The 26,480-nt window shown below is 44.3% G+C and overlaps 1 protein-coding gene across 1 annotated transcript in view; it reads left to right on the top strand.

Annotated features, from left to right (window-relative positions):
- Positions 1-26,480, top strand: part of T265_09187 (hypothetical protein) — a gene marked incomplete at both ends in the record, with an annotated part of 75,374 nt that overhangs the window by 40,251 nt on the left and 8,643 nt on the right. The window contains 7 exons of the mRNA XM_009175199.1: positions 1,835-1,943; positions 4,555-4,656; positions 13,326-14,264; positions 22,003-22,034; positions 22,899-23,012; positions 23,220-23,481; positions 26,144-26,428. Coding sequence (XP_009173463.1) covers positions 1,835-1,943; positions 4,555-4,656; positions 13,326-14,264; positions 22,003-22,034; positions 22,899-23,012; positions 23,220-23,481; positions 26,144-26,428 — 1,843 coding nt within the window. The remainder of the gene's footprint in view (positions 1-1,834; positions 1,944-4,554; positions 4,657-13,325; positions 14,265-22,002; positions 22,035-22,898; positions 23,013-23,219; positions 23,482-26,143; positions 26,429-26,480) is intronic.

Below are 26,480 nucleotides of genomic sequence, written 5' to 3' on the forward strand. Positions count from 1 at the left end.
TCCAGTGTGAGTGCAGAAGCCTGTTGTCCTGCCTGATTTGGAGTGCGGACATTGAACGCGGCCAGATGGAGTGGGTATCGAGGCTTGAGGACTGATTTGGAGCCAGTTTGAGAACAAGAGCAGCTTGTTGTCCTGCTTGTTTCAGGGTGTGGACATTGAAGGTAGTCAAATAGACTGGGAGTGTAAGCTTGAATCATGATTTTGAGACGTATGAGGATACTGATGCTGGATGACGCGCAGATGTTGCATGCGAAACCGATGCAGGACGAACGGAATCATCAGTCCAAACTCCTGGGCCCACAAGGAGAGAATCATTAATGGGGTGGGGAGAGGTGGACGAGGAAGGCATCAGAAGTAGCCTGTTTTCGTTTACCCACCCTGTTGTATGCAGCAAGTAAAGGCGACCAGGCTGCTGGCATCACGCGACGGCTGATTTTACACGAGTTCACTTGAATGTATGCAATTCGTGGCTGTACTTGGGCTGGGATACTGCCAGGGTGCCCATACATGTACAGGAGGTTGAATAGGGTACTCAACCAGAGCCTTTGACTCAAAAGCCTGACCAAAAGACAGCTGTGTTTAGCGGGAAATTCAAGTGTGCTTCATTTTTTGCAGAACAAGTTGCCATACATGTTCCAACCCCGAACCCGGGAGACCAGATAGATAGTTCTTTAGACCTCTAAACTCTGACCAACCTGGTATGAGAGACGCTGCGATTGTCGCAAGGACATCCACCGGTATAGCTCAGTGGGTCGCGGGTGCACACAAACAGCCACATCACAGTAGGGTCCAGTCTTTGAACCCGGGAGACCAGATACTGTGTTCTTTAGACCTCTAAACTCTGACCAACCTGGTATGAGAGACGCTGCGATTGTCGCAAGGACATCCACCGGTATAGCTCAGTGGGTCGCGGGTGCACACAAACAGCCACATCACAGTAGGGTCCAGTCTTTTCGTTATGGATTGAGTACTTTTCCTCGTAAAAACTAATCTACCAGGCGTTTGAAACTGATCAGATGGACGTAGCCGAATCGGTTGCGTCCTCTTTGGTTAACGTTTTTCTGCGTTCAGGTCATCTTCACGCGGCCACGGACCAAAAATGCGTCCACAAGGAATGTGAAACAGACTGATCTCTTGACCTAGACTGTATTAATTTGGCTGTTTAGGAGTAAACAAGTGTTATTCCCAGTTAGGAACCCGTCTGTTCCACTACGGACGTCATTATTCATCCCTGTCAGATTACGCTACATGTATCTAACAATGCACAGTATGCTTGGTGCGCTAACTCGCAACAGTAACAGCCTTATTCTGTATCCTTATTTGCACTGCACAGTTCCCACTATCCGTTCTGCTCGTGATGTACACCGTGCTATTACCTCCCATTTGTCTCAATGACCTCAATTTTATGTGTCATGGCAGGGATGCCCTTAACCGTTGCACGTAATTAGAGCTTGCTTGCGCTACATAGAAAATGTGATTTAACATTCTCCGTCTCAGATCGCATGGGCATCCGTAAAGAATGGTGGCAGTAGAGCGACTTGACTGGTCCACTTCCATCTGTTGGTTGCTTATGTAACTTATGGATGAATATCGTATTTTGAAAACCTAGCAATTCGTGATTTAGGCTACCGCACGTGTAAGTGGTGACTAAACATGGAAAAATCTGGCTCGTTATTGCACTACCCTCTTCCTATCTAGATGGAACCCTGCGTCCAGACACACTGGGTATTTTGTTAGGATTTAAATTCTCTCCTCAGAGGATCTCAGTGTATTTCAACAGAGTTTATTAATGTTCCCAGTATTTTTCAAATCAATTTTTCCGTCCACCCTGCAGGCACACTGGTTTGATCGTTGATCCCCACTCCACTTTGCGTCTACTACGTAAATTCCTTCAACCATTCATCAATCAGGCTGTGGATAAGGTGCTACAGCACTATATGAAGGTAAGATCTACAGTTTTCGAGGCTTTCCGGCCGAAGTAGTGGATACTATTAGCTTGGGTTAACCTTTGGTGCTATCCGTTGGTATTTGTATATGTAATCGCGTTACGATCTACTAGGCCGGCTTTAGGACGTTACTGCACTGGGACTTCGAATCAATTAGCTACACCAGAATTTCAACTAGCCACGCGCTTTCCGCCTTCCAAAAGAAGATATTCTCGAGCGTTAACTGATTTGGTTAATCTTTTCTCGTTAACGGAGACTCTTTCAAATCAGTTAGAATACGTTGGTATTCCTGCCCTCGAACTGTCCTTATGTGGTCTTTCAGTGCGCTGCCCCACCCTGCTTTCTAGATTAGTTAACTGGCTTCCGTACTATCATAAATACTCAATTGAGAGTGAGCTAGATGAGCTAGCGATGAGCATGGACGCCAATAAGGGGGGTATGGGCACTCCAACTATGGTTTACTTTTCCTGATGTGTGATCTTCCTTCAATTTGGCTGGAGGCTTTGCAAGATGTGGGCTATAGGCGATTCCTGTGTCATTGTTGTTATTATTTTCTATCCAAATTATTTGTGTCCTTTTTTTGGACATGATCTGGTGTTACTCTCGATGGCACCGCACCGAATTGTATTGCTAATGTCATTTCGCAACTCCTTTTGCAATAAGGCTTTATTCAAATAAATTATCGTTGTACGACTCTGAAGCACTTATGTTCAACATTGCTGTTACTGTTGGTGACGTTGGTCTAATTTTCACTTGTGGAATATCATTATGCGCAACTTCATATTTTGCGTGCCTCACCCAGCGTTGCGTGAGGGCACTTGCCCATTTGGATTTGATTGACAGTTAAAGATCAACCAATTAATACTAGTGAACAAATGTTATATCCAGAAAAAACGGTGACCGTCAATTCGTTTGCGTCATATCAAACACAGAACAACGCATTACGCCACGCGCATCTTCAGGCTCAATGGTTTCCAATAATTTCCTCGTGTCGCGGAAACGCCTATTCACCCGTGATGTCCTTCCTTCTTAGGATTCCTCTTCTAATTGCCTAAAAGGTGGTCAGTCCTAAAGGACGCCCTCCAAATGACTTTGAATGTAGGTCCACCAGAGTCCATCAATTCACCCAAGTACTTATAAGGAACAAATGGTCTCGTAGTGTTCAGGTTTGAACTTCGAACACGCACGTCAGGCTGCACTCATCTGATACCTCTCGACCTGAGTGAGCTGCGTAGTGACTTACGCCCCCTCACTTCAAGGATGCCCACATCTGCATTGTAGTGCTCGGTTTAAGGACATAAGCGTACAACTTTCTAGCTATCATATCCTCTCTAAGCATCGTGAATTTCCAGCCGATTCGGCTAACGGGATGGTTCAAGTTAGCGAATTCATTCTCAAAGCCATCTCACCTACCAACCGTATCCCATGCTTATTTTAACCTTCCTCGTTGTTTCAAGTAGTAGTGATTAGGTTGATCTCATCTCACACGTTTGTGATAATTACACACTGATATTGCTTTAAGGTCAAGGTCACTAGTCTGTTCTTCTCAAAGCGCGGAATTCGCTTAAAACAGTTTTCAGTGTTTCCTCAGCTCCCCCTCTCTCCCTCTGATCATAGTTGGTAGGTAAAGTGATGCGCCTGAACTCTTCCAAAGATCACATAAAAACGCTAAACAAAGCTAAACATTTTTCGTTATCCCGTTTTCCGGCTCTGACATTGAACGAACTTGATCACAACGGAGGGTAAACATCAGGCGGGCTAAATCAACAATCGCAGATCAGGATCATTTGAATATGTGTAGACTTGCCGAGCTATATGAGGCTAACAAGGGTTACCCGGCTACAGTCGGATCATTGTTTTGCCTACAAAGTTTCAACTTAAAATACGTATACCGCTTGCTGCTGTTACATAAACCAATTTCAATACCTGTGTGTCATATGGGTAAAAGTACTGTTATAAGGCTCCTGATTACGGTGGAGACAAGACAGAAATATAAGAAAGCTTGGTTCACGAGTTTTTCTGGGTTCTTGTTTTTTGAAAACTGTGGAATTCAGATCGGATGGATTTTTGTTTTCTTGAAAGTTACAGATCGATCTGTCAATTCCGAGCCACCTCTCACGGACCCAGACGAAAATGATCTCAATTAGCGGTGCTCTTTCTCAGGACAGAAATTTTTGGAGGAAGAACTACAAAATTATTGCCCCTAGATGAGACAATGTCAAAACCATGTGGTTGTAAACTGCGTGTCCTGAACTATGGAGGCATATGCACTCGAATAAGGCAATGGTTTTTATGTCCGCCTATACTCGCCGCAGGTGACCGGGTGTAATAGTTTGGTTTTGTTAGCGAAGCTAATGTAACAACCGTCGTCTAACTGGATAAGCGGAAAGCCGGAAACCCCATGTGTAACATTCGCGTCATTTTTACACGCCGCTGCTCGACGTATGGTGTTCTATCTGTTTATAAGCTTTACTCAGCTGTTTTTTCCACTGTACATTGATTGCACAGACATTTAAGCATTGTAGCCTGGAAACCAATTTCACTCCATAATTCACCGCACCGCCGTGTATCGTTCATCTCGTTCTTCCTCTATTTGCTCTTCATTTAGGATTACATTATGATTGCAGTGCGGAATATTCGCCAGAACTTGGGTGATGATGCGGTCACAGAAGCTGATTTGATGAAATTTAGAAGGAGTGTCATGCAACGCGTAAGTCAATTATTCACTCCTATTCCGGACATGTGCGATAAGCGCAGATGAACGCTTTCTTGGTTCAAGTTGAAATCACTGCTTGTGGGTAGAGTAAAGTCACTTTATGGTTGTCTTACACGTAACCTTTGATTTTTTTTTGTTGCCGCTCGAAACTTTATCTCGTTAGCCAAAATCTTTGCGAATGTTGTTGCTCATTTGTTGGCTGAGGTATATAGTCTATCTTGCTGTGTAGATGCACCACAGGAAATTGTTCCACAAGAGCGTTGTGGTTTACTCGAAATTGCATTTCCAGCCACACGTTCAACTATTTGGTCCCCCGAATTCACTTCTCATTTCGGAGTCAGGGTTTGTCTGGCCATTGCTTATCACAGCTGACATTCAAGTTGGCGTGAATCGTTTGCTATTTTTGAAACATACCCTGGCTGTATCTTTTAGGAGGGTGTTGGGTGGCCGCAGTTTGGGGGTTATGATTGCCCTAACAGTCATTACTGTGCCGTATTAGTCTTTTGCGGTTCCGATAAAGTTGAACAGTTCTGGTCGAATCAAAGGCGCCTTTATTTTTCGTCAGCTAAACAGCAGTCATAAACCATCGCTTGCGATCTCCATGCACCTCCGTAACAGGCGTACTAAAGGTTGGTAGGTTCCGGGACTACTATTCGTTGATATGTTTGATCCCTACAGCTCTTAATGTGAAAATTATATCTCGGAGACCCAAGTAGGAAGTTCCTTTCAGTAATCAGTTTCAGTAAGATCATTTGTATCGCGTCGCTTTCAGTTTGCTTTCAGTTCACTCGTTTTCTAGAGAAAAAATGATAGCCAGTAGTTACCCACGAGATAAACCAAAACTGCTATCCCTTGTGGGATGTCTTACCTAAAGAATATCACCATGCGTATACGTCGGGGAAAAGCATCACAATAACGTTTTACAACCACCGTCCCCACAGTCTTACTGCTTTAGCATTTCATTTCCTCTGGCGACTGAATAAAGCAAACAACTACATACTGTTCAGTTTGTAGATCGCGCAACCTTCCATGGAGTTCATAATCGACAAAAACAGTGAAAATGACTATGAACCAGTTTTTTCGTACCTTAGACTGCCTGTCGGTTGATTAAAAGTGACTGTTCCATGTGAGACTGACGGTGTCGCGATTTTCAACAAGACAAAAAGTCCAAGTAGTTTAAAAAAAATCAGTCCGTTGTTGGCTACCCCATAAATGCTTATCGTGCGCTTATCTCCTTGCTCAATTGGGGTAGTTTTTCTCCGGTTGGAATGACCACGGTGAGACGAAACCGGTGTAAATCATTTCATCAGCAACCCTTGAAATCCACGTGGCGGCGTCCGAAACTCGGTGCCTTGTGACGGTTGGTTGAACAGCTTCAGAACATTTGGTATCCAGGGTCCAGCGGAATCCGTCACACATAAGTTCATCGCATACTTCTTACATTCAATTCCTTCTGATTTTCTCGGTGGAACACATCTAGTAAGTTGATCGACCAGCCCCGTGATGTTACCTTCTGACTGCCTACATGTGGTGCAAGGCCTTGGCAACACGGAGCCAGACAATCACGTGGCGCTGGGACGAAAATCTGCTGTAGCAGTTTGTGGATGTAATCCGTGTCCAATGATGTCATTCAGATACGCACCTTGTGACAAACTTATGTTGCTCTTGTTTTTTTCAGGCGCTTCATCCGTAAATTTCGTAACATAAGAACTTTGCAGTCGGGTGACGAAAACACTGCATTTGTTTTCGAAAAATTCCGGCTAGCAGACAACCAGACACAAACCGAAAAATGACCGTAACAGAAATATGCGATTTTCTTTACTCTTTACTTTAAGTTTCCTCTGGCTGACAGACACGACCTTTTTCCTTTTCGACAATCACATTTCTCTTAGAATGGTGTTTCTTCCATTCAGGATTTTCTCCAGGTATATTCTCCTACCTGAAATTTGGAATCTCGTTTGTAGTTCAGTTCCGCTTGTCCGCGCATTTCGCATGACTGTTTGGCCTATAGGTATCCATGCCTCTTCAGCGTTTTTATTGTTACGTCAAGTGGTGGAAAATGTAATCGAATTTCTGCACACTTTGCTGACGACGATATCATTTTTTCTGGAACTATATCATCCGGTTTAAAGGAGCTAGTAGAATAAACTATCCAGAAGTTGTAGGGTATACATAAGTTAGAGGAATGTGGTGTTTAACTGTGCGGTCAAAACCAGTTCGCAGGATTTTCACACATTAAAATTTCATCCCAGAGCTCCAGAATACCAAACCTCACGTAATTCATTACTCAATTACATGGTTACACCAAAACTGCTAAATCAGCGCACTACTGTAACAGTACGACAGCTTTTTTACCACTTTGAAAATATCCAGACGCTCCTATTTGCCGGTATGTGACCGACTGAAATATCGCCGCTGTAGTGTAGTGTGTGCAACAGTTGTGACAATCAGATTGCACTGGTTGTATTGCAGTTTCAACCTATTGTACCTACTGAGTGGTGGGTTGGTATTACAGTTCACAAATCAGACATTTGGTACGTTAGATCGTGCACCGCTGCGATGTTCTCGGTTGATAACGTTGCCCCCTGTTTTATTCGCATTTTTCGGGTGGCACTAGACCAGGTCCCGTGCAAAAGATCTGGGTAGCCCAAAACGGTTCAAACAGTTCATTCACGAGGTTTGCTGGGCGCGTACAATGCCAGCCGTGCTTTTTGGGTTTACTTCAGCTTCCTCGACCCCAGCAATTTGTGGTGATGTGAAACTCCACTTCCAGTTTTTCCCTAGGCTCAAGATGTCTCACTGGTTAAGGGACGAACTTCCTGACCGAAAGGTCCGTGGTTCCAATCCATCCTCTGCATCTCGATTCTTCCTGTGTAGGTTTGGCAACCTGACCTTATCCTAGCCCTCGTGTTTCCTTTGGGTGGCATGGCAGCAGTGCACCGGAAGATAGTTACAGCTGGTTAATCATTATTTTTATAGTATCTAGCCCTCGTCCTTTGGGTGGCATGGCAGCAGTGCACCGGAAGATAGTTACAGCTGGTTAATCATTATTTTTATAGTATAGTATTTTGCTTGCTTCCGAAACGTGGTCTGCGCGGGGCACTGATGTCATGTCTCTGTGGTGTGTGACCGGACTGGCTGGGCGAACAGCATTTGATGCCGGTATTATTACAATTGGAGTCGGAGTGATTATCTTCAATAAAATCCAGTCAAATTAATCATGTAGGGAGCTTTTGATTTGTTGATCACTATCCCCACTAGGGTCTCGTGCAGCTGAATGCGGTTTACACAGTTTTGGCAAAGGTTTCCTTCAGTGAGTGCATTCAAGTTGATGTGCTAAACTTACAATCCCATGGACTGGAAGAGCCTGGCGATTTCGCACCCAAAACCTACACAGGAAGTACGTTGGGCTCATCACTGCACCATGTGGCAACAGCGATAACTTATTAGAATTAATTAAGTGATTGAGGCTAAGTCGAACGAACAAAAACTTGGTGCACCTTTGCTGCGAGGCATCATGGTCTGGTTAACTTCATGTTACGAACGAGTTTTGTGTTGTGTAGGTCTCAACAAAATCGTTTTGTGAAGCTTTCAGTGCACCATTCAGGTAGAATGAAATTTTATGTATGTTTTTAGGCCTCCGTCAATCAACTGTTCCCAGTGCGATTTAAATCATCTATGTAGGCTCTCTTTTCAGGTTTACGCCTGAATTTGAGGTGAAACATGTGTGAAATTCAGAATCAGGGAATACGCTGAATCCCGCATTCTACGGTTGATTCAGCTGAGATGAACTTTATTCCACTGCTGAGTTGGGAGAACTGGATACCTTTCCACATGTATGTAATCCAGGGTTTCCCATAACCAGCTCTAATTATCTAGGCCTTGACACCCTGTCACATCCAAGTCCCTTGTTTTTTACGGAGTGACACAACTACACGATCAAGTACCTAGCGATGTGCTATTGTCTGCACGTGCTGCTCACGTATTACAAGGCCAGGCAACAACGTGGGGCAGACCATCACATGATGAGTGCGATGCTAGTGCAAACATCTGATTGTAAGGCTGTCAATACATTTCATCAAACATTCCGTATAAATGCATCTGCCTATGTTCGCTTGGCGCGCCAGAACAGACGAATGACGCATTGGTTACCGAAAATTCTATAAATAGCGTCCTGTTAGCCTGGAGAATCACGGCGCTTTTGGAAACAAAAACTTTCGGCTTCCTGGAGAATCCGATCAAGCCAAAGTTAATCCTATTGCGATAAGTGACCGTCGTGATGGAGCTCTGCCTCAAACGTACTAAGACGTGCAGCCGGGTTTAAGAGTTTCAAGTCTTTGCTGAATGTTTACAACGAATGGTCGTAGTATCGTCATGTTCAGATTACGGGCCGACACGGAAGTTTGTCGCCGTGTCGTCCTCTCAGATTCAATAACGCTTGATGTGTTTGACGTCTGATGTATTTTGTTTACACTAATCTTCCACGTTAGCGAAATCCCTCACTAATTGAGCGGAGGAGACGGAGTAACATTCTGAAAAACAAAACAAAATTCACCATTTTATTAATTGTCGATGCTCTCATCTGTGAATTAAGCCACACTTCGCTCACTGGATGGAAGACAGCGAACCAAGTACTGCTTGTCCGAAACAGCGGTTGAATGCAGGTCATATGGTTTCTCAACCGATGCAATTGTTGTGGTGTTATCTAACCTTTTGCCCCTACGCGGAACTGTTTGTCTCACGAGGCAGGTTGGCGGTGATAGGGTTAAGCTAACTTACCGAACAGTTGTACCATTTTTCTAAAGATTGGTGTCCATAAATATGTTGATTTGGTCTGCGGCAGTGACTGGTCTCTTGTTGAAGCAACTTTAAAGGGCATTAGCAGGAAATTTAGAGTGAGAATTGTGAAGGAAAATCTGAGTTGATTTTCACAATGACTTAGGTGGACTCCGCTGAAACAAAGCGCCGTTTGCTATTGAGACTGAAAAGGGAGATAGATTTACGGGATTTGCAGACTGGTGGCGCGATTAACCAAACCATATCAAGTAATTGGAAGAGCCTGGTAGACGTTAAAAACTGGGGGAGTCTATTGAGGACTTCATAGTATGAGGTAGACATCCCTTTGCACGCGAATAAGACATATGCTTTATGTATTCGTTAACACTAACCGTTGCTGAAGTTGGGTATGGTGGTGCATATCAGACACAATGGTTTAAAAATTTTTCGCTTTCTAGTGTGTTTTTGGTTGATTGGACATCGTCCTTGTACTAAACACAGTATCCCAAAAAACTGCACTTTCATCGGTAAACTGCTCTCGCATACAGATACATGGCTTGCTCATTGGTATGGTACTTTGAACTGATGTTCAATCATGTTAAAAACGCAAGGACTTCAGTCAGGCTTTAAAGCCTATTGCGTCACTGTCATGTTAGAAAACATTTAAATTCAAGTTATGTCCGGTCGCTATAAGGAGGAGGTTAACGCCACGCTGTCATAGAGCGCTCTGATTCCGATTACTGTGTGTTTTCCCATCGTGTCTCCTAATCACACTTGTTCAATCGAGTTGAAGCGCGTTGCCCACTAATTAGGTGGCCTGGTTCACGGTCTTATCGACTAATCCTCGGAAGAAATAACCCACCCACGATAGATGAACTGATCATACTTGATAGGTTGCGTTGGCTGGGCCACGTGTTGCGTGTGCCAATCGACCGACTTCCCCGAAGGGTTCTCTTCGCACAATCACGTGAAGGTTGGAGACGAGCCAGGGGAGGTCAAACAATGACTTACCAGCAAAATATGAGAGACATTGCCAATAAACTCAGCTGCGAGACACATCAAGTCGTTAGAGCGCGAATTTACTGACCGGCAAGTCCGTGGTTCAAACCCGACCTCTGCCTCTTGACTTCCCCTGTCTAGGCTTGGACAATCTGACAGTATCCCAGCCCTCATGCTTCCTTCGGGATCCATGGCAGCTGCGAGCCAAAGCGATTGTCGCAGCTGAAAGAGTAGTAGTAGTGCCTGCCCTCAGTGGCGCTCGTGCATCCAAGCGATTGCCTTCCGAATTGCCCCGCTTAACGGTCCTTTGGCAGTGCTGTATTTACACACAAATTTATCAGCTCCCGCCTCCAATGCGCAACTAGCTACGCAACCTCCACACGTCATCGGTGAACGAAACTGTGGCATCTACAACTCCTGTACGACAAGCACATGGTTCTTTTAGCTGATAATAATGATGATGGTGATCCTGAGTGGCTTCAATACTGATTTGAGTTGATGGGGCTGGGATGCTCTAATTCAGTATTTGTCACCTCAAGCCTTCCCTTTCTGCTCATGGGTTAGTTTTTGGACTCATCCACTTTTTCGTCCCTCCCGGATAAGATGGATCTTCCACATGTTCAACTAGGAATGCCTTCGTAGCTTTTGGATATTCCTCGTGTCATTTACTCGCGTACTTCTGGTCAGAGTGTACAATTTGCTATCCGGAAGCTTCTCCACAACTGATAAGGCTCTCCAAGGAGGTGTCCTATCAGTGAGCAGTTTTTTGTCGGATGGAATGTATTCTCCAAAGGACCACGAATCCGGCTTTCGATGTCATATTTCGAGAAAGACTCTGAGACTTAGATAATGAGGGTGGCATTGTTCTGGCGTTTGCCGATTATGCATGTGCGCAAACTATTCGAACTGGGCTATCAGGAGTGGTTTCCTGTTTTGGCGTGCAGCTTGCGCACTCCTGTTTGAGGTCCACGTGATCCTTGCCTGCGGTTGTAAACCTCGCAAGGCCTTGCATGTAACCGACCCAAACTGGCGCGTTAGCTATAAATTCTTAACCTACTTAGCTAACGTCTGTCTGTAGTTGTGTGCTGGATTGTATCGGGGAAGTTTGCAAGAGACGTTGGGTCATTCCTGCTGGTGAAGTCCTGCTCCAACACGATGCGCAGGCATGCTTATTTCAAGGGTTTTGGAAGGTGTGGGCACTGTTGGTCGTTTTCTGTAGGAACAGGGCTGCTTGGAGCAAATTCCCACTGATTCTCCTCCTTTTCACGTTTTAGTGGGACCTTCCTATTTAATGATTGTATACCAGTTAAGCGTCCGTTTCAGCTACTAGTGTTATGCTGTCCATTATGGCGGTGATCGTGTTCAGTTTTTTAGTTTCAGCTGACATGAAGTTGACATGTAAGGTTCCCTGTACGTTAATTGCCCTCAACCTGACAAGCCGCGTTTATGTTTTCATCTGCACCACACCATCCTTGGTGGCCGCCATGTCTCTGGACTGACTGGCTGATTAGGCTGATTAGCTACGCAGTAGGATAACTTGTTTTGGTTACACGGTACGTCGACAATATCGTATATCGTCAAAATGCTTTGGTCGCGCCGAATGTAGACCTGCTGATGGGACACAACTGAATGTATTGACATGACCGGCGTACGGGGTTGTGTTGCTTACATTTTATCTCTTTTCAATACCATAATCAATGTTGCATCTCACTGCCAGTCCCACGATGCTGTCTCGCACATGGATGAACTCGATTGTTACCCAAAGTGGTAATAATGATTCAAGGTTTTCATGGCTACTCCTGGTCAGTAGCTAAGGTATTCCCAACGTGGAGTAGTGCCCTCGTTTTGAGAGTCCTGGCTTCTTCCTGTGGTGGGATTAGGATGGAAAAAGGTTTATTTGTTGCGATTTTTTCTTCGAAGGGTATTCACTCATGGAGACTTGATTGGCTGGTGATCCATCCGTGCAACATTCTGCCACAAACTTTCGCATGTACCTTGAAGCTATGCCAACAGTGCTTGCTGTAAGTGTGCTTGCTTCCGGTAGCCTGGGTTGAAAGGTAGGTGGCCACGTTATTTTGTTACCGGCAGTTGTCGTTTTACTGCGACCGCGCACTTGCTTAAAAGTTACAGAATTTTTGTGTTGAAATTGTCGCAACTCAGGCTACTGCTCTATCACAGGAATACGGTGCAAACCAGATTCAATCTACAAAGATAATCGATCTAGAACTAACTTCAGGAGCATTCAGTTATACAAAACTACTGACCTATTCACTAGTCTCCCCCTCAAAACAAGAGGCTGTCACCCCCGGAACAGAACGATTTTCCTGGTTTTTATTGATTGGCACTGTTTTGGAATAGGGGTCAAGTTGCATATATTCAACATGGATGCTTTTCCCTGATCCACCATTTCGTGGCACTCATCTTAAACCACTGAACCATACTCGTGTACTGGCACTGGCCCCTTAAGAACTGATTTTCCGAACGCCTACTGATACTTTGTGAGTAGAAAGATGGTTGGCAGTTTTCAACAGAATCACCTTTTTAATATAGACGTAACACGCTACTCATAAGGTTGTTGAGAAGTTTTCGACAGCCTAGGATGATCTGGCTGTTGGGACATCAACTCCCTCTTCCTTAAGCTTCTGTCCATTATCGTCATGAACAGCCAGCCCGGAGTCTAATGCCTTCAGTGTCGTATTTTAATTCTTCCCTTCCCGTGTGACCGTATAGCGCTCAATTCGGTCTGCCTTTCCTACGCTTGTCACGCTTCCAAATTTTCCTGGTGTACAGCCAAGTTTGCACTGCACTTCATTAATTCACACTTGCGTCAGAACGCATTGGCGTATTTCAAGGTAACACGGTTTTGTTTGTCTTTTCTGTTCTTGTAGGTGGCTTTGCAATATTTTCCAAAACATGAACCCCACCCTTCATCTGCGGAAAGTTCGGCCATGGAGAATTCTCAGGAACAGTCACACCCGAATTCCGAATCGAAAAGAATGCAGTCACAACCACACACTACCTCACCTATGCTGAAACGTAATCATAGACAGATGTCGGGGTCCCTTGCATTTCATCCGCTGTTGAACACAGAGGACTTCAGAGATGAAGTTAGTGCCTCCGCCGCAGAACTAGACGAGGGCACAAGCTGTACAGTCTCCCCTCATCTGTCTCCCTTGTCTGAGGAGCAGTCGTCAGTTAATCGACCTTCGTCAAATATCTCAGATGTTTCTTTATTCTCTAACCGTTCTCTACTTGGTCATTCCCACCCGGTTGTTCCCCTTTCCCGTGCCGACTGTGATAAGTTAAATCCCAAGTTACCGTCTGTGATCCTCAATCCGCTGAAATTCCATGATTTGTACTCGAATACCTCACTTGATGCTTCTCCGATGAATTCTCCATCCTCAACTTCCTCCAATTCCACGGTTGGGTTCTTCCACAACTTATCTAGCCCAGAGGACTGCCCAATCACTCCAAAGACAGCACCACTGAGTGCAGTAGCTGAACAGTCAAAAATCGATTCATATTGCAAACAATCTCGACAAAATATGGCCTCCCGAGTGTATTCGTTCGAGGCTTGCGCTGCAGATGAGCATGTCCAAGGTGCTTCAACTGGTGAACATAAAAAATTTGACCAGCACTCCAGGCTCAAGCGTGGTTCTTCTTTGAAAGACAGGTTGAAACGCGCTAGGAAACGTTCGTTGACCTGGTTCAATGTGGGAGGCTATGCACGCCGTCCAAAAGTAAGACGAACAGTAGATATCGTTCACAATCAATCCTCTTGGCGGCGTGGTGGCGGTGCTAGTCGGAGAACAAGTAATCAGGTCAAGGTAAGCGGTTTCGCGCCCATTGGCTTGTACTCGTGACGAAAATCCTAATTTATATCTACAGGTTACAGTTTATTCCGCACTGATTTCTGTCTATTCCGTGCACTAATATTTTCAACTCAAACTCGCAAGAAAAACCCCACCATATTCAGCATAACTGTTTCAACATTAATGCATTTTCGTAACCACACATACAGTATTCCTCATTAGTTAAGGACTGCTGTAAAATTTTTATGTGACTGCTGACCGACAGGATTTTAATGGATATCCAACCCTCTTTTGTACCGCTTTCGTTTATGCTTGGCTAAGCTGCTCATCTGGGACCTCGTATTCTACTCGGGTTGCACATGAGTTACGGGGCGAAAAAAGCTCGCAGCTTAACAATTCATTGGGCATTTTATTTACACTTCCAGGTGCGTTGGTCATTCCAATAGGCTGCTGTTTGTAAAAGTATCACCGTTGTACACAGCTAAGGCGTAAAAATTTACTAGCTGCTCAGATGTTGTATTGCTGACGAGGCGACCGTTTTGGGTAGCGCAATTCATTCAACCAAATGTCCATGTTCTGGAATGTTCAGAAACCTATGCAATCCCATATATCATAGGTTATCGGTCAGATTTTCCGAATCACCTCGCAACGCCTTCGCTTATTCATGTCTTTGTTTCTTCCAGTTACTCTGAGAGCCTGCAAACAACTCCCAGTATGATAGGTGTTGTGGTGGCATACTAAGGAATCCTGAGCAGCCTAACTCGCTCGTCCAAATGGTAGTCTCAATAGATGGGTTGGGTGCGCGATGCATTCCCGGACACGTATTTTCATTAACCACCCGATGATGATGCCAGATGTGAGCACTACTATATAATCAACTGTCGAAGTGATAATAGCTGAACGTCTTCGGCACGAGTTGACCGATTTCTGCTACCTTACTGTGGCGTGGAGCACACAGTGGTGTCGTCACCACTGTGGACACAATGTGTCCCCATGTTGGTCCCAGAGATGTCTCACATTGACAGATTCACATTGTACTATCAACAGAAGCACCTGGTCTCATTCCACCAAGTTTCATCCAGCGTACCAACTGTGCAAAACGGTGTGCTCATTCTACGGTGTCATCATCTATTGTGTTCTTGAACCCTTAGCAGTCCTAAGAATCGATTTTTACATTCGCATGTTGCAAGGGGCATCCTGAGCCAATAGGTCTTCACTCTTGGGCGGTTCAGTTGTTCTTGTCTGACTAGCGCCACCACTCCCTACAACGATATTATCGACATTCTCCGTATCCGCTGAGCAATAAGCTGGGAGCAGTTCTGCCCATATTTCCAATGCAACCTTCTAGCGACTTACCCAATGTATCGTCCACAGCAAAAATGAAGAGGAAAGGACTATACCTGTGTCGAACACCACTGAAACAGAAGAGTGACTATTAACTTGACTTCAGTTATTATGTGTGACTTCAAGGGTGGCCCCTATTTGTTAGGTACTCCAAATGTCGACTGTTATTTTCCTAATTTCGTTCGATCAGTAAAGCCTGAAGACGCACGTGTAGGCGGAAATGACACAAGATAGTCTTTTGGAATTTGACGTGGAATGAAGATGTAGTTATTTCATCCCTTTCCAGCTCGAAATCCGGCTCACCTGTTTACTCTTCACGGTATTGACGTAGCCTTCGGAGAGTTACATAACCTAACAGTTCAGAGACAGTGCTGCTAAGATTGGACCATCTATGGTTGGCACAATCTTTCTTTGATATTTTCTTGAAAGTCCCTCTTGGATAGCAAGGAAGTGGGTTCCCTAACAAACACTATCTCACCGTTTTTGCATAAAGCTGTTGGGGGGTCATCAAGACGCGGTTTTCCATGGCTCTTCAACGCAGTAGACCCGCTGTTATTCCCGTCTTTATGAGAAGCTTTCATAATAAGTAAACTTGTTGCGGCGTTTTTTTCATATGGTATGGTGTGAAACATTTCGATAGCCAATTCACTCACCACCGATAGTGTTTATCTCAGCACTGTACGATTTATCTCAAGAGTACTTTCACTATATTGTCACCTAGCTAATTGAAACAGGGTTCAAGAACTTCTGGTTGTGTTTTCAACTTCACCCTCACTTCATCGTAATTCATGATCTATCCTTGTGTAGTTTATAGACTGTTGTGCATACCATCTGCCGGTAATTTGAGCCGTTGGAAGGCCGAGTAACTAGAGAGAACAGGTAAATATCCACTGCCTTCTGGCGCAGTAATTAGTTGATTCAGCAGAATGACTGATTCGAACTGTGTTTAACACTGGAAACCACCAGTCTGTAGGTGGGGTGAGGGGAGATTAGATTGGCGACGAGTTTATTCTGACAGGATCAAAGTTTTCAGTGTTAACTTTTAACCGTCCACCTAATAATGACATCTTGGTCGTCACCGGCTCGTGGTCGTATTTAACACATGTTGACCAGCGGGAGCGGTAGTTTTCGACGTAACCTCGTCCTCGACAACTAGTAGCAACATGATTCGTTCGATGATGACGTCAGGTAGTGGATCGACTTCTGTAAGTTGACATTTCAGATGAACAGGCTGTGTTTTATGCATAACCAAACCTGCCTCTGTTGTCGGATCGCTCAATATCCTAGAACAGACATCCTTAAACGGGCCGCATCAAAAACTGGGCACCCCGGGCGTGTATCCATATTTTAGCCTAAAACACTGTATCTGAACTGTTTACTCAGCTGCGCAGATCATGCACACGTTGATAAAATCTTGTTTCGGGGCCGCACTCCACGGATGCGTGGGTATAAATGATACTGTCGTACTCACTTTACATGACTTATTAAGCCTACCAGCGCACAATCGAATACCGTCTGAAGTCCGACTTAGCAAGGTAAACTCAGCCCTGCCACCCAAAACACACACCAGCTTGACATGTGCCCTGGTAGCGTGGCTTCCAGAAAATCCTAACTGGTACCTATTCGCAGAACCTTAAGCAGTGACCGAGTGAGTAGATTCGCTGTCGTCGTTCAACAGTATTTGTGAGAAGTGAAATTCAACGTCGTCATGTCTGATGTGGTAGAATAGTGGTAACATACTGGCCTCTCATTCCAGATGTCTGGTAATCAGCTTCCGGCATGGCGAAGGGTATGTGTTTGTGATGAGTCCTAATGAGAGCAAGGCTAGAATCAAGTGCAGTCCCTTTGGTGTGGTTTTACAAGAGTAATTGCACCGGACAGGAGGAGCCGTTCAAACGTGATTGATGTGAACGTGAATTCTTGTCTTCAAGGGTCGTGCAAAAACACCGTGTTGTTCTATGTCAAATACGCTTTGGATACTGACAACAACTTTCGAGCACGACTGTGGGTTAAGGGGGCAGACCATTCTATTGTCTGTCAAGTTAGTGTAAACGCCGTTTTAAAGTGAACCAACAGGAACAGGCATTTGTTCGCACCGAGTTCGTGAGGAACGAGGTGTGCGCACAGGCGATTGTCAGCAATGTTTCAGTTTGTAGTAACAGCGGAACACTTGTAAATCTGGAATCCAAAAACTGATAAAGACTAAAATCTAGTTATTTAAGTGTCGGATAAGTCGAACCAATGGTCGACACTTCAGCCTTCAAAACTCAAGGCCTCCCCTTGAAATTCCCAACTAGGGAGAAATCCCTTTCCCGGTGCGAACCAACGTCCTTCAGGAATCGATCCAGATAGATCTGGCTATCGAACACACGCTGGTTTACAATAGGAATGCAGTATAAGTTTGGACTGTAGCACGTGCATTCCGAACACAAGTGGACAAATGCAGCGTCCCTTTTAAATTTAGGCCGCCTAATGAGCCGATTGGGCGACCGGGAACCGAGAAATATCACGACCAAGTGAATAAATATGTGGATAGTATCTAATGTTGTGAAACACAAACACGTATCCGTTACATCTGATCAAGGTAGACTAGTTTCCGCAAACTAGGCTGCCAAATATGGAAAGTCTAAAGTCACAACTTAGCGTAGTTTTCTCTTTAGACTTTTCACATTATGGACAACACGGCGCTCTGTCTGTTTAACAGCCGTGTTGGTCTGGAACTCCTAAGCTGCCAATCTTTCCAACATGTGAACATTGTGGCTGATCACTCAAGTGTTTGACATCAGACATCTTCGCATACATTACAGATGGTGTTGAACCCTTCCTTTCTGATTGCGCCCTTTTATGCACCAGTCACACCAGTTTGTTCAGCCGATTTATGAGCTAAATTGTAGCCGGTCCGACTGTAACTAAGATTTCCAGTGCATTCTAATCTGACGGGCAAGGTCTGACTTTTGCAGCATGATTATCTAACAGCTTGATGCCAACATGATGCGAACAGTGCCTGGTACACGCACTGAACGGATCTTAATTTGATGCAAAGATTATGCTGATTGCGATCCTGTCGACATCGAAAGTACAACCTATAACTTACCCTTATGGGGCTCGTTGATACGGCGACCATCTATGCGGTCATTTTCGATGCAGGATTGTAACGCAGAATAGCGCAGCTGCTCTACCGTTTAAGAGTTGTGAGAAATGAGTGCATTGATGTTTTGGAGATAACCGAACAGATCCTATACTTTTCCCATGAATAGCCAATTATGCGACACTACTTCAGTACTTTGTCCAAAAGGTGATAGAAGACCTTGATCACTGTTTTTAACTGTTTCAACTGCCAAAAGCTCTCAAGTCACACTTATCTGGGACAGGGAATGCAAAACCAAGTAATTAACAATGGTTAAACAAGAATAGCAAATGAGAAACAAACTACGAATCAGAAAAAGAGTTTAAACTGCTGCGCGTTTCGGCAGTCAGAGCGCTTTGTCAGATTTATTGTTAGCAGAAGGGAACATTTTTTATTTTTTAATGTGATCAACTGAAAAGTGAAGGTGAAGAGCTACGTTGAGCATAAATCAGGCCCTGGATTCGTATTTTCTGAACTATTGATTTCAGTACACTAGGGGAGACCACAAACAAGTAACTTTACTTATACTGAACTCCATAGGATCCTACTTACCTCACTATATGTGATTTGCTAGACATGTTTATCTTCTGGAATTTCACAGCGGTAGATAATTTTTGAAATACCACCATCAAAACTGTTTGCCGTTTATCCTTTTTCATTCCCTTCTTCCTTTTTCATCCTCGGCACTCGTTTCGCTCCGATGATCAGGAGGTTTCTGGTCGATATCCTGCATACAGTAGCTTACGTATTTCCGCCTCCGGAATCGATTCATTGCTACATTACCCCTCGTCACGGTATTATACTTTAATAAACAAGGAAAATGACTGAATCCATTGCGGACTTTGGCCCTCGAGATGTGTTCTTACCAATGAATGTTAGCTTACTGAATGCTCCTCACAACAAGCGCACGTCAAGTTGGTCAGTAGGCTAGAAACCGATACTGAACGGTTTGAAATCATGTACGGAAACGTAGATATGCAGCTAAAACGCGACCAGTCCCCAAATCGCAAGACGTGGCCCATGCTCATGGGTGATTCCAAACTCGATAGCTATCTACAGTCAGCTGTACGGCAATGCTGTGCGACGGATCTGTGCTAATGAGGTGTTAGTTGACTCTCAGTTATGTGCAAAGACGAATTGGTAACCGTGTAACCAGTATATTTCACATCGCACTCTGGATCACTGCTTACCGCCGCTGTGTGTACTACTACTTATTGTCTTTAGCTGTCGATCGTTCAGCCGAAGACAGGATTTATCTCCCCGCTTAATCTCTTGTTCCAAATGTCTTTTTGACCCAGTAAAGGTTTCTATCCCTAATTGGTCATCCTAATTTGAGCTGCGATTTGACGTTTGGCTCGATCTTCGGTATCATGTTATCGAATTCAGGCGTTCAATGTTTAGCGGTGACAGAAGAAAGAAGTAGTTGTACCTTGTGCTCGCTCGCGCGCGTTACTATTTTGATCGGACAGAAGCACTCTAAGCCAGCTCATAGATAAACAGGCAGCCTATATAATGTTTAATGCTGTATGAAAATACACTGTAATATCTTGTGTATCTTACTAGGTGAAACATGAGGCAGCCTTTGTGCGGTACATTCAGTTGAAGAATATTATAAACGAGAGATTCAATTGAGCCTTCCGCGAAATATAAAGTGGTATACAAATGAGTATATTTGTCGAAATCTGTAGAATTTGGATTCAATTAGAACACAAGGTTGACAGAAACTTGGGGACTGTGCCTACCTGATTAGCTATATAGAGGGCGAGACCGGTTGTGAGCTGTTGAAGAGTTGTAAGCGACCTTGTGATTACTTTTCTATGTGAAGTTCAATCGCTTTTCTTAACCGGTAATAATGGTTGACCTCTGAATCGTTCCAAGTGTTCTCCGTTGTATGGTTATGACTATATCCGTAGACTACTGGTTCATAATGAGCTAAAACGGACGCATCACAGTTTGGTTGATACATACGTATTGCCTTGTATTTTCACTGAACACCACAGTACAACCCAGGAGGCTGGTCGCACTATCCCGGTGTATTTCAGCCTACCCTACCCATTTTTGTCATGTGTGCCGTGAGAGCTGTGTGGAACGGGACACTACGTGCGTGCCTGAACTTGTGCTAAATTATTGTCCTCAAGAGACATTGCCCAGCGCTAGTCGTTTTGTCAGTTTGGTATGTCCTGATTCTTTGTCTCAGTGCATGAAAGCCAAGAAGCAAACAAACGACCAAAGAATGACCCTTGTTTTGCAACGAAATAAATATTTCCATGTTAAACTCGGAAAGATTTACAACTTTGTTTTCCTATTTATTTCCGATTTCCAGTCCTTTCCCACTATTGTCCAACTGATGCTTACCATGCTTATCCATGGTTAGGTTCAACTATCTCGCTCAGACTATGACTTGTGTAGACTTTCTGAAGTGCTAGTGATAGAGTAGCTCTCATGTTTTTCGCATTTGTCTTTCATGCTGGCTTGCATTCTGTGAGACTCTCAACTTAACTGTGAGTATTTCAACGATCTTCCCTCTATTGACCCCCCTCTGACATGACCCCATGGCTGTTCAGGTCACTCGCAAGAGACCGTTTTTAGTGCTTGCTGACCGCGTCTACCTGTCTAATGCGGCTGAGTTTACATAGTTTTCTCGAGGATTGCTGTATTGTTCTGCGGTCGCTCACACAAGTCGAGTGCAAGCGCTTTTGGGATTCTTCCTTGCTGTTCACAGACATGTGGAGATCTGAAGCTGGTCACAACACCAGAGTACGCAGTACAATCAGTTGGTTTGTTTGCTGACCTTAACAGTATGACTGCAACGTCTCGTTGCTAATTCCCGTGACATCGTTGGTATTCCGGTGAAATTCAGATGATCCAGGTTGAAGACTCCTTTCCAACGTTCTGTTCGCTGCCTTTAGAATTGAATGACCTGAAGTGCTATGTGTTCGTATCGGTCAATGTGCATTTCTCTACCAGAGACCGCACAACAGCACGCATGGTAGTCTATTGCTTCTGGAATGCCGCAAATATCCAGTGAAACGAATGCTCCCGAGGGGTTTCTGCACTGCTACCGGATGAGATCTAGAAAGTCCACAATGTTCGTGAATGTATGATGGACATAGTATATTATACGACCCGAAGTTAACTTTTCTACGTTTTCCGAATCTGGGATTGTGTCCCTTGTGGATTCCAACTTTGTTTGGGCGCGGTTGGTACCAAACAGTGGTACTCTTTTGTGTATATCCCAATTCTCGATTAATCTACTCAGTGCTCATTTGTTTTTTTTTCCAGGTGAATACGACACGGCCATCGGTAGCTTGCCGGTGAGTTCGCTGTTTCGAGTTTCCACGTTATAGACTCGAGAGAGCAGGAGTATTTTCTTTGGAAAGTACATCGAATTAAAAAGAACAAGAAGAACAAACCAACGAACCAAAAGAAACTGAACGAGGAACAAGCAACCAAAAAACTAATTCGACTTAATGAACATCTCTACCAGCTTTGCAGACATCTGATATGGTGCAGCAAGTAGTTGGGTCATTGTTGCGTTTTCCTCTTCTCCACATAAATACAGCGTGTGTCTTACTTCATAACGTGTCAGTGTCCATTTCTCCGTGTCACGCATCATAAATTACCGGCCTCTCATGCAAAGAACAGTAGACTTGTGACACTATTTGTTCAGTGCAGTCAATTAACTAGGTCACGGACAGCGTGCTCGCTCCGGAATATGTCCATATCTTTACCTCACGACATGTATTGGGGTATATATTGCATTCAACAACCAACTTCAGCTGACCGCTTCTGCTGACACTGTAGCCCGTCAAGTAGGGTTTTCTTGTCATCTCTCGAGACAGCATTATTACTTGTGTAGTCTCCCTCGTGCAGCTTAAAAATCGATGGATAAATTTTCCTTTCCAATGGATCCTATCGGTCTTGGCCAGTTGCAGATGATTTAAAAAATCTAGGCGCTTTGAGTGTACCTGTATAGTGTTCACAACCGGCTTCACTACATTCATCCAGCAAGTTCGCTGAGCCACTTATCCATCTCGGAATGTGCAAAAATGTCTGCCATACAAGGATAGAAATAGCCACTCGCAAACTACTTGACAGCTTTAGTGGGGCTGTTTTTCCTGTTTTCCACCTCATTGCTTTTAGCGGTATGATTTCTCTACTGATCGTCAAAATTTTAGATCCAGACAACAATGGAACGCCTCGTTGACGTCAATTTCAGCCACCACTCAGGCTTCTCTTCCTCTGGTATTCGACCAAAATACTACTTTCACCCTGGGATCCAATGCAAACACGTAAGTTGACATTTTCCATTGACATTTTCCATTAATGTTGGCCACTATATGGGTAGACTCGGGGCTGCCTTAATTCCAGTGGCCGTTTTTCTAGCGTTCATCCTTCTGATCCAGCCTCGGCAACCTCTTCCTATTGCAGTCATGCTAAGTACACTCTGCACGAGGTGTATATGTAACAGACGTCAACCCGGTATCTCTCATTTACAGCTGGCTTGGCCTGGGTGCTGCTCGTGGACGCATCTATACAAAGCACCCGGAATTATTCCGCTACCCTTGTGATACTGAGGACAAATCCTGGCTTTTCAATTCCGGACTACTGACAAGTCAAGGTGTCAAGGCCTTCCTAATGCATTCGGATCAGGTTCGCCAGATTGGACAGTATTACAGACAAACGCATGAGGCAAACAACGACGCTGACGACGTGGATCAATTGAAGACGTTCACTGTGCCCCTGTGGCTCTTCCAAAAGGTTCGTTTTTAGGCTCTGGTCCTCTTGCATGATCATGCCAAGCCAATAGAATGTAGTTGACCCAGACCCTGTTTGCTGCTTCTAAATGCTTCTTGTCACTGAGCTGTGATTGAGACAGATAAACGAGACATGTTTGCGTCAACATAATAAGGGCACTAATCTCATTGTCTATTCTCAACCATTGAGGTAAGAATGGTGATGCTAATTCCTTTGTGCAGTTGGTACTTAAGTAAAACTGTGCAACTCTGGTACACCATCCTGTCGAGTGGCTCTGCTTAAGCTTACACTTTCTTCAGTAAGCAGTCATATAAATACCAGGATAGAATCACTGAAACGTTGGGTTACGGTCCCCCGGGTGTAGACGCGACTACCCCAACAAGTAAGTATAATTAACTCGGATAGGAGACTTCTGATCACTTCGGTTAGCAACCATCCGCTTCCGAATGGTGAAACTCTAAAGGCTTTGATAATGCCTCAGCCAACTTGTGGACGTTGTGCACGAATGTATTGTCTTCTTAACTCAAACTAACGCTTCTTCAAATCAGCTGACATCGTGCGCTAATTTGGTTACAAAAAACCTCTTAGTTGTTTGCCATTTCCCACCGGTGGCGAATGTAGGCTATTCTTTGGAATGGACTACACACTGTCTATTCTGCCGCTCATCAGCTAGCCTCGTTTTTATCGAACAATGCTCGATTGAACCCTTCCAGCACGTAATTCACAACTGAAGTGACCATATCACTCTAATGAATAACAGATTTTTCAGTTTAGTGACCATATCAAGCTGCCTGACACGGTGTGACCATGTTCAAACCATAAACGTTCATGAGAAACTTCAGTACTGAAGACGAAACGACTGATCCATATACCTTGAAAACCGACCACCATGTTGGAATGCCTTCTAATGGGCGGAAAACGTGTCTGCTTTCTGCATGGATTGCATAGTTGTCCGAGGCTAATCTGGTTGCAAGTAGTCCCATTTTCTCTATCCTTATATATGTTCCACTGGATTGTCTGTAAATTAGCTGTAGGTTTTCGTCATTCAACGGGCAAAGAATGCCTCCGCGAGGATTCACGACGGTGACGGTGCATCGGTGAACATATTTTGGGCGTGTGTAAACAGTGGACTCTATCGGGGTAAACTAATCACTCTATACATCTCTTACCTAACCTGGAATACTGTGAATAAGTCAACCTATGGAGAATGTAAGTTGTGCTTTACCAAGTAACCATGCAAGCACAATTCTTAACATCCATGCTCTTTTGCTGGGAGAGGTAGATGGGTGGTTTCAGTCATCCCTTCTGGCCTGAAAGCTCTTCAAACAGCTTTGATACAAGAGCGGCCCTAAACAAGTGAAGCATATGCAGGAACTCTTGTAATGGATGCCTTATCTTGGTTCATCCTCCGAATCACTTCATGAGGCTCGTTACGCCGCAACAAACGTTGTGAATCTACATAGTGTTCTTTTGAAAATATCGAACCAATTGCAAACCTTACAGAGCGAATCAAGAGTGGTTTTTGCAATGTTGTGATATGCAGCTAAAATGGCGAGTAAGACCCGAGAATACCTAGAAACTTGTAATGAATCCGCTAATTCGGATTATTTGCACAACTTATCACCTTTACTTAGGACACATTGACGAAGGTTTACGCAGAAGTGCAGTGGTGAGCCCCTACAAAGGATAGTTGGTTACTTCAGCTCGTCAGTAATCGTATTTGGGTTGAGAATACAGCTGAATGTGAGCCGCAACGATCGACAGTTTTGCGTTTAAGCCTATGGTCTCGAAAACAGATCATTGCATCTGCACTAATAAACTGACTGGTCGCACACTCTTGCAGCTTCATCGGTGTCAGAAGTTCTTCCCTGGTGGTGATAATCCCTGAAACCTCCTAAACCATACCCAGGAATTCACGATTTGAAATCAACCTGCTGTACAAAAATAATCTTTTCCTTGTTTTCAGCAAATTTCACATCCGCTTCGTGTTTTTATTGAAATGATTGAAATTCAATTTCGTTCTAACCTAGTTTTGATTTGACAGCTAGGATGCATCCAATCAACTAAGTCAAGTTCACATTCATATGACTTTCGTTTGAACAGTCCTTCTACCTGGTGCACTTATTCTCCGATGAGCCCACACTATATCGGAGAAGCACTGAACTGGTATTCCTATTTTATTAGAGCCCATCAGTTTTGTACATCCTTGACCGTGCCGGAATCGGAACTCCGGACATGCGAGGCGAACGTGCTCTCACTATTCCTCCAGCACATGCTTTGGACCGGACTTCGGGCCTGGATTCTGTGGAGCTGGTATCGCAACCTAAAAAAACCTTCTCGACCCACAGAGCAACAGTTGCACACGTGTAGTTTGTGTTCTCAGGCTACATCTATCCACACCATGCCAATTTTGGTCGAATCAACCTCAGTTAATCGCAATGGAACATTCCTTTCATAAATTATTACCACAGCTGATCGCTAGGTTGTATTTATGAAGGCAATGTTGTGAGTATAGAAAAACCATTAATTAGTGGTTTTTGACATGGTCGTTCCAGCCCTATTACTCCCGTATTTCTGCTGCATATCCTTACATAGTTTTACTGGATGACAAATGAGAGAAATGGACGACGAATGACCGCTTCTTTACTTTTTCTTTCTGCTTCAGATACATAAGATAGCCCTCCAGTATCCCCAGTTCATACAAACGGCGGGTCCTACTGTCAATCTTCCGAATAAACCAGCCTCTCCGGAGCTGAAACCACCTATCGACTTACGACAAGCTCACCCTCCGTCGTCGAATTCTCGAGCCCCAGAACGTCCTTCAGCAGGACGGTCTTGTCTCTACCAGTCTCCAGAAGCTTTTACTGGCAGACGTGAAGTGGCTTTCATGGCAAAATCTTCTAAATCGCCTCATTATGCAGTAGAATATCCTCGCTCACAGTCCAACCGAGTATGTTTTGTCTTGGTTAACGATCTCTGTGAACTGCTTGCTATTCCACTGT

This window comes from Opisthorchis viverrini, assembly GCF_000715545.1.
Source record: "Opisthorchis viverrini unplaced genomic scaffold opera_v5_260, whole genome shotgun sequence".
Classification (NCBI taxonomy): Eukaryota; Metazoa; Platyhelminthes; class Trematoda; order Opisthorchiida; family Opisthorchiidae; genus Opisthorchis; species Opisthorchis viverrini.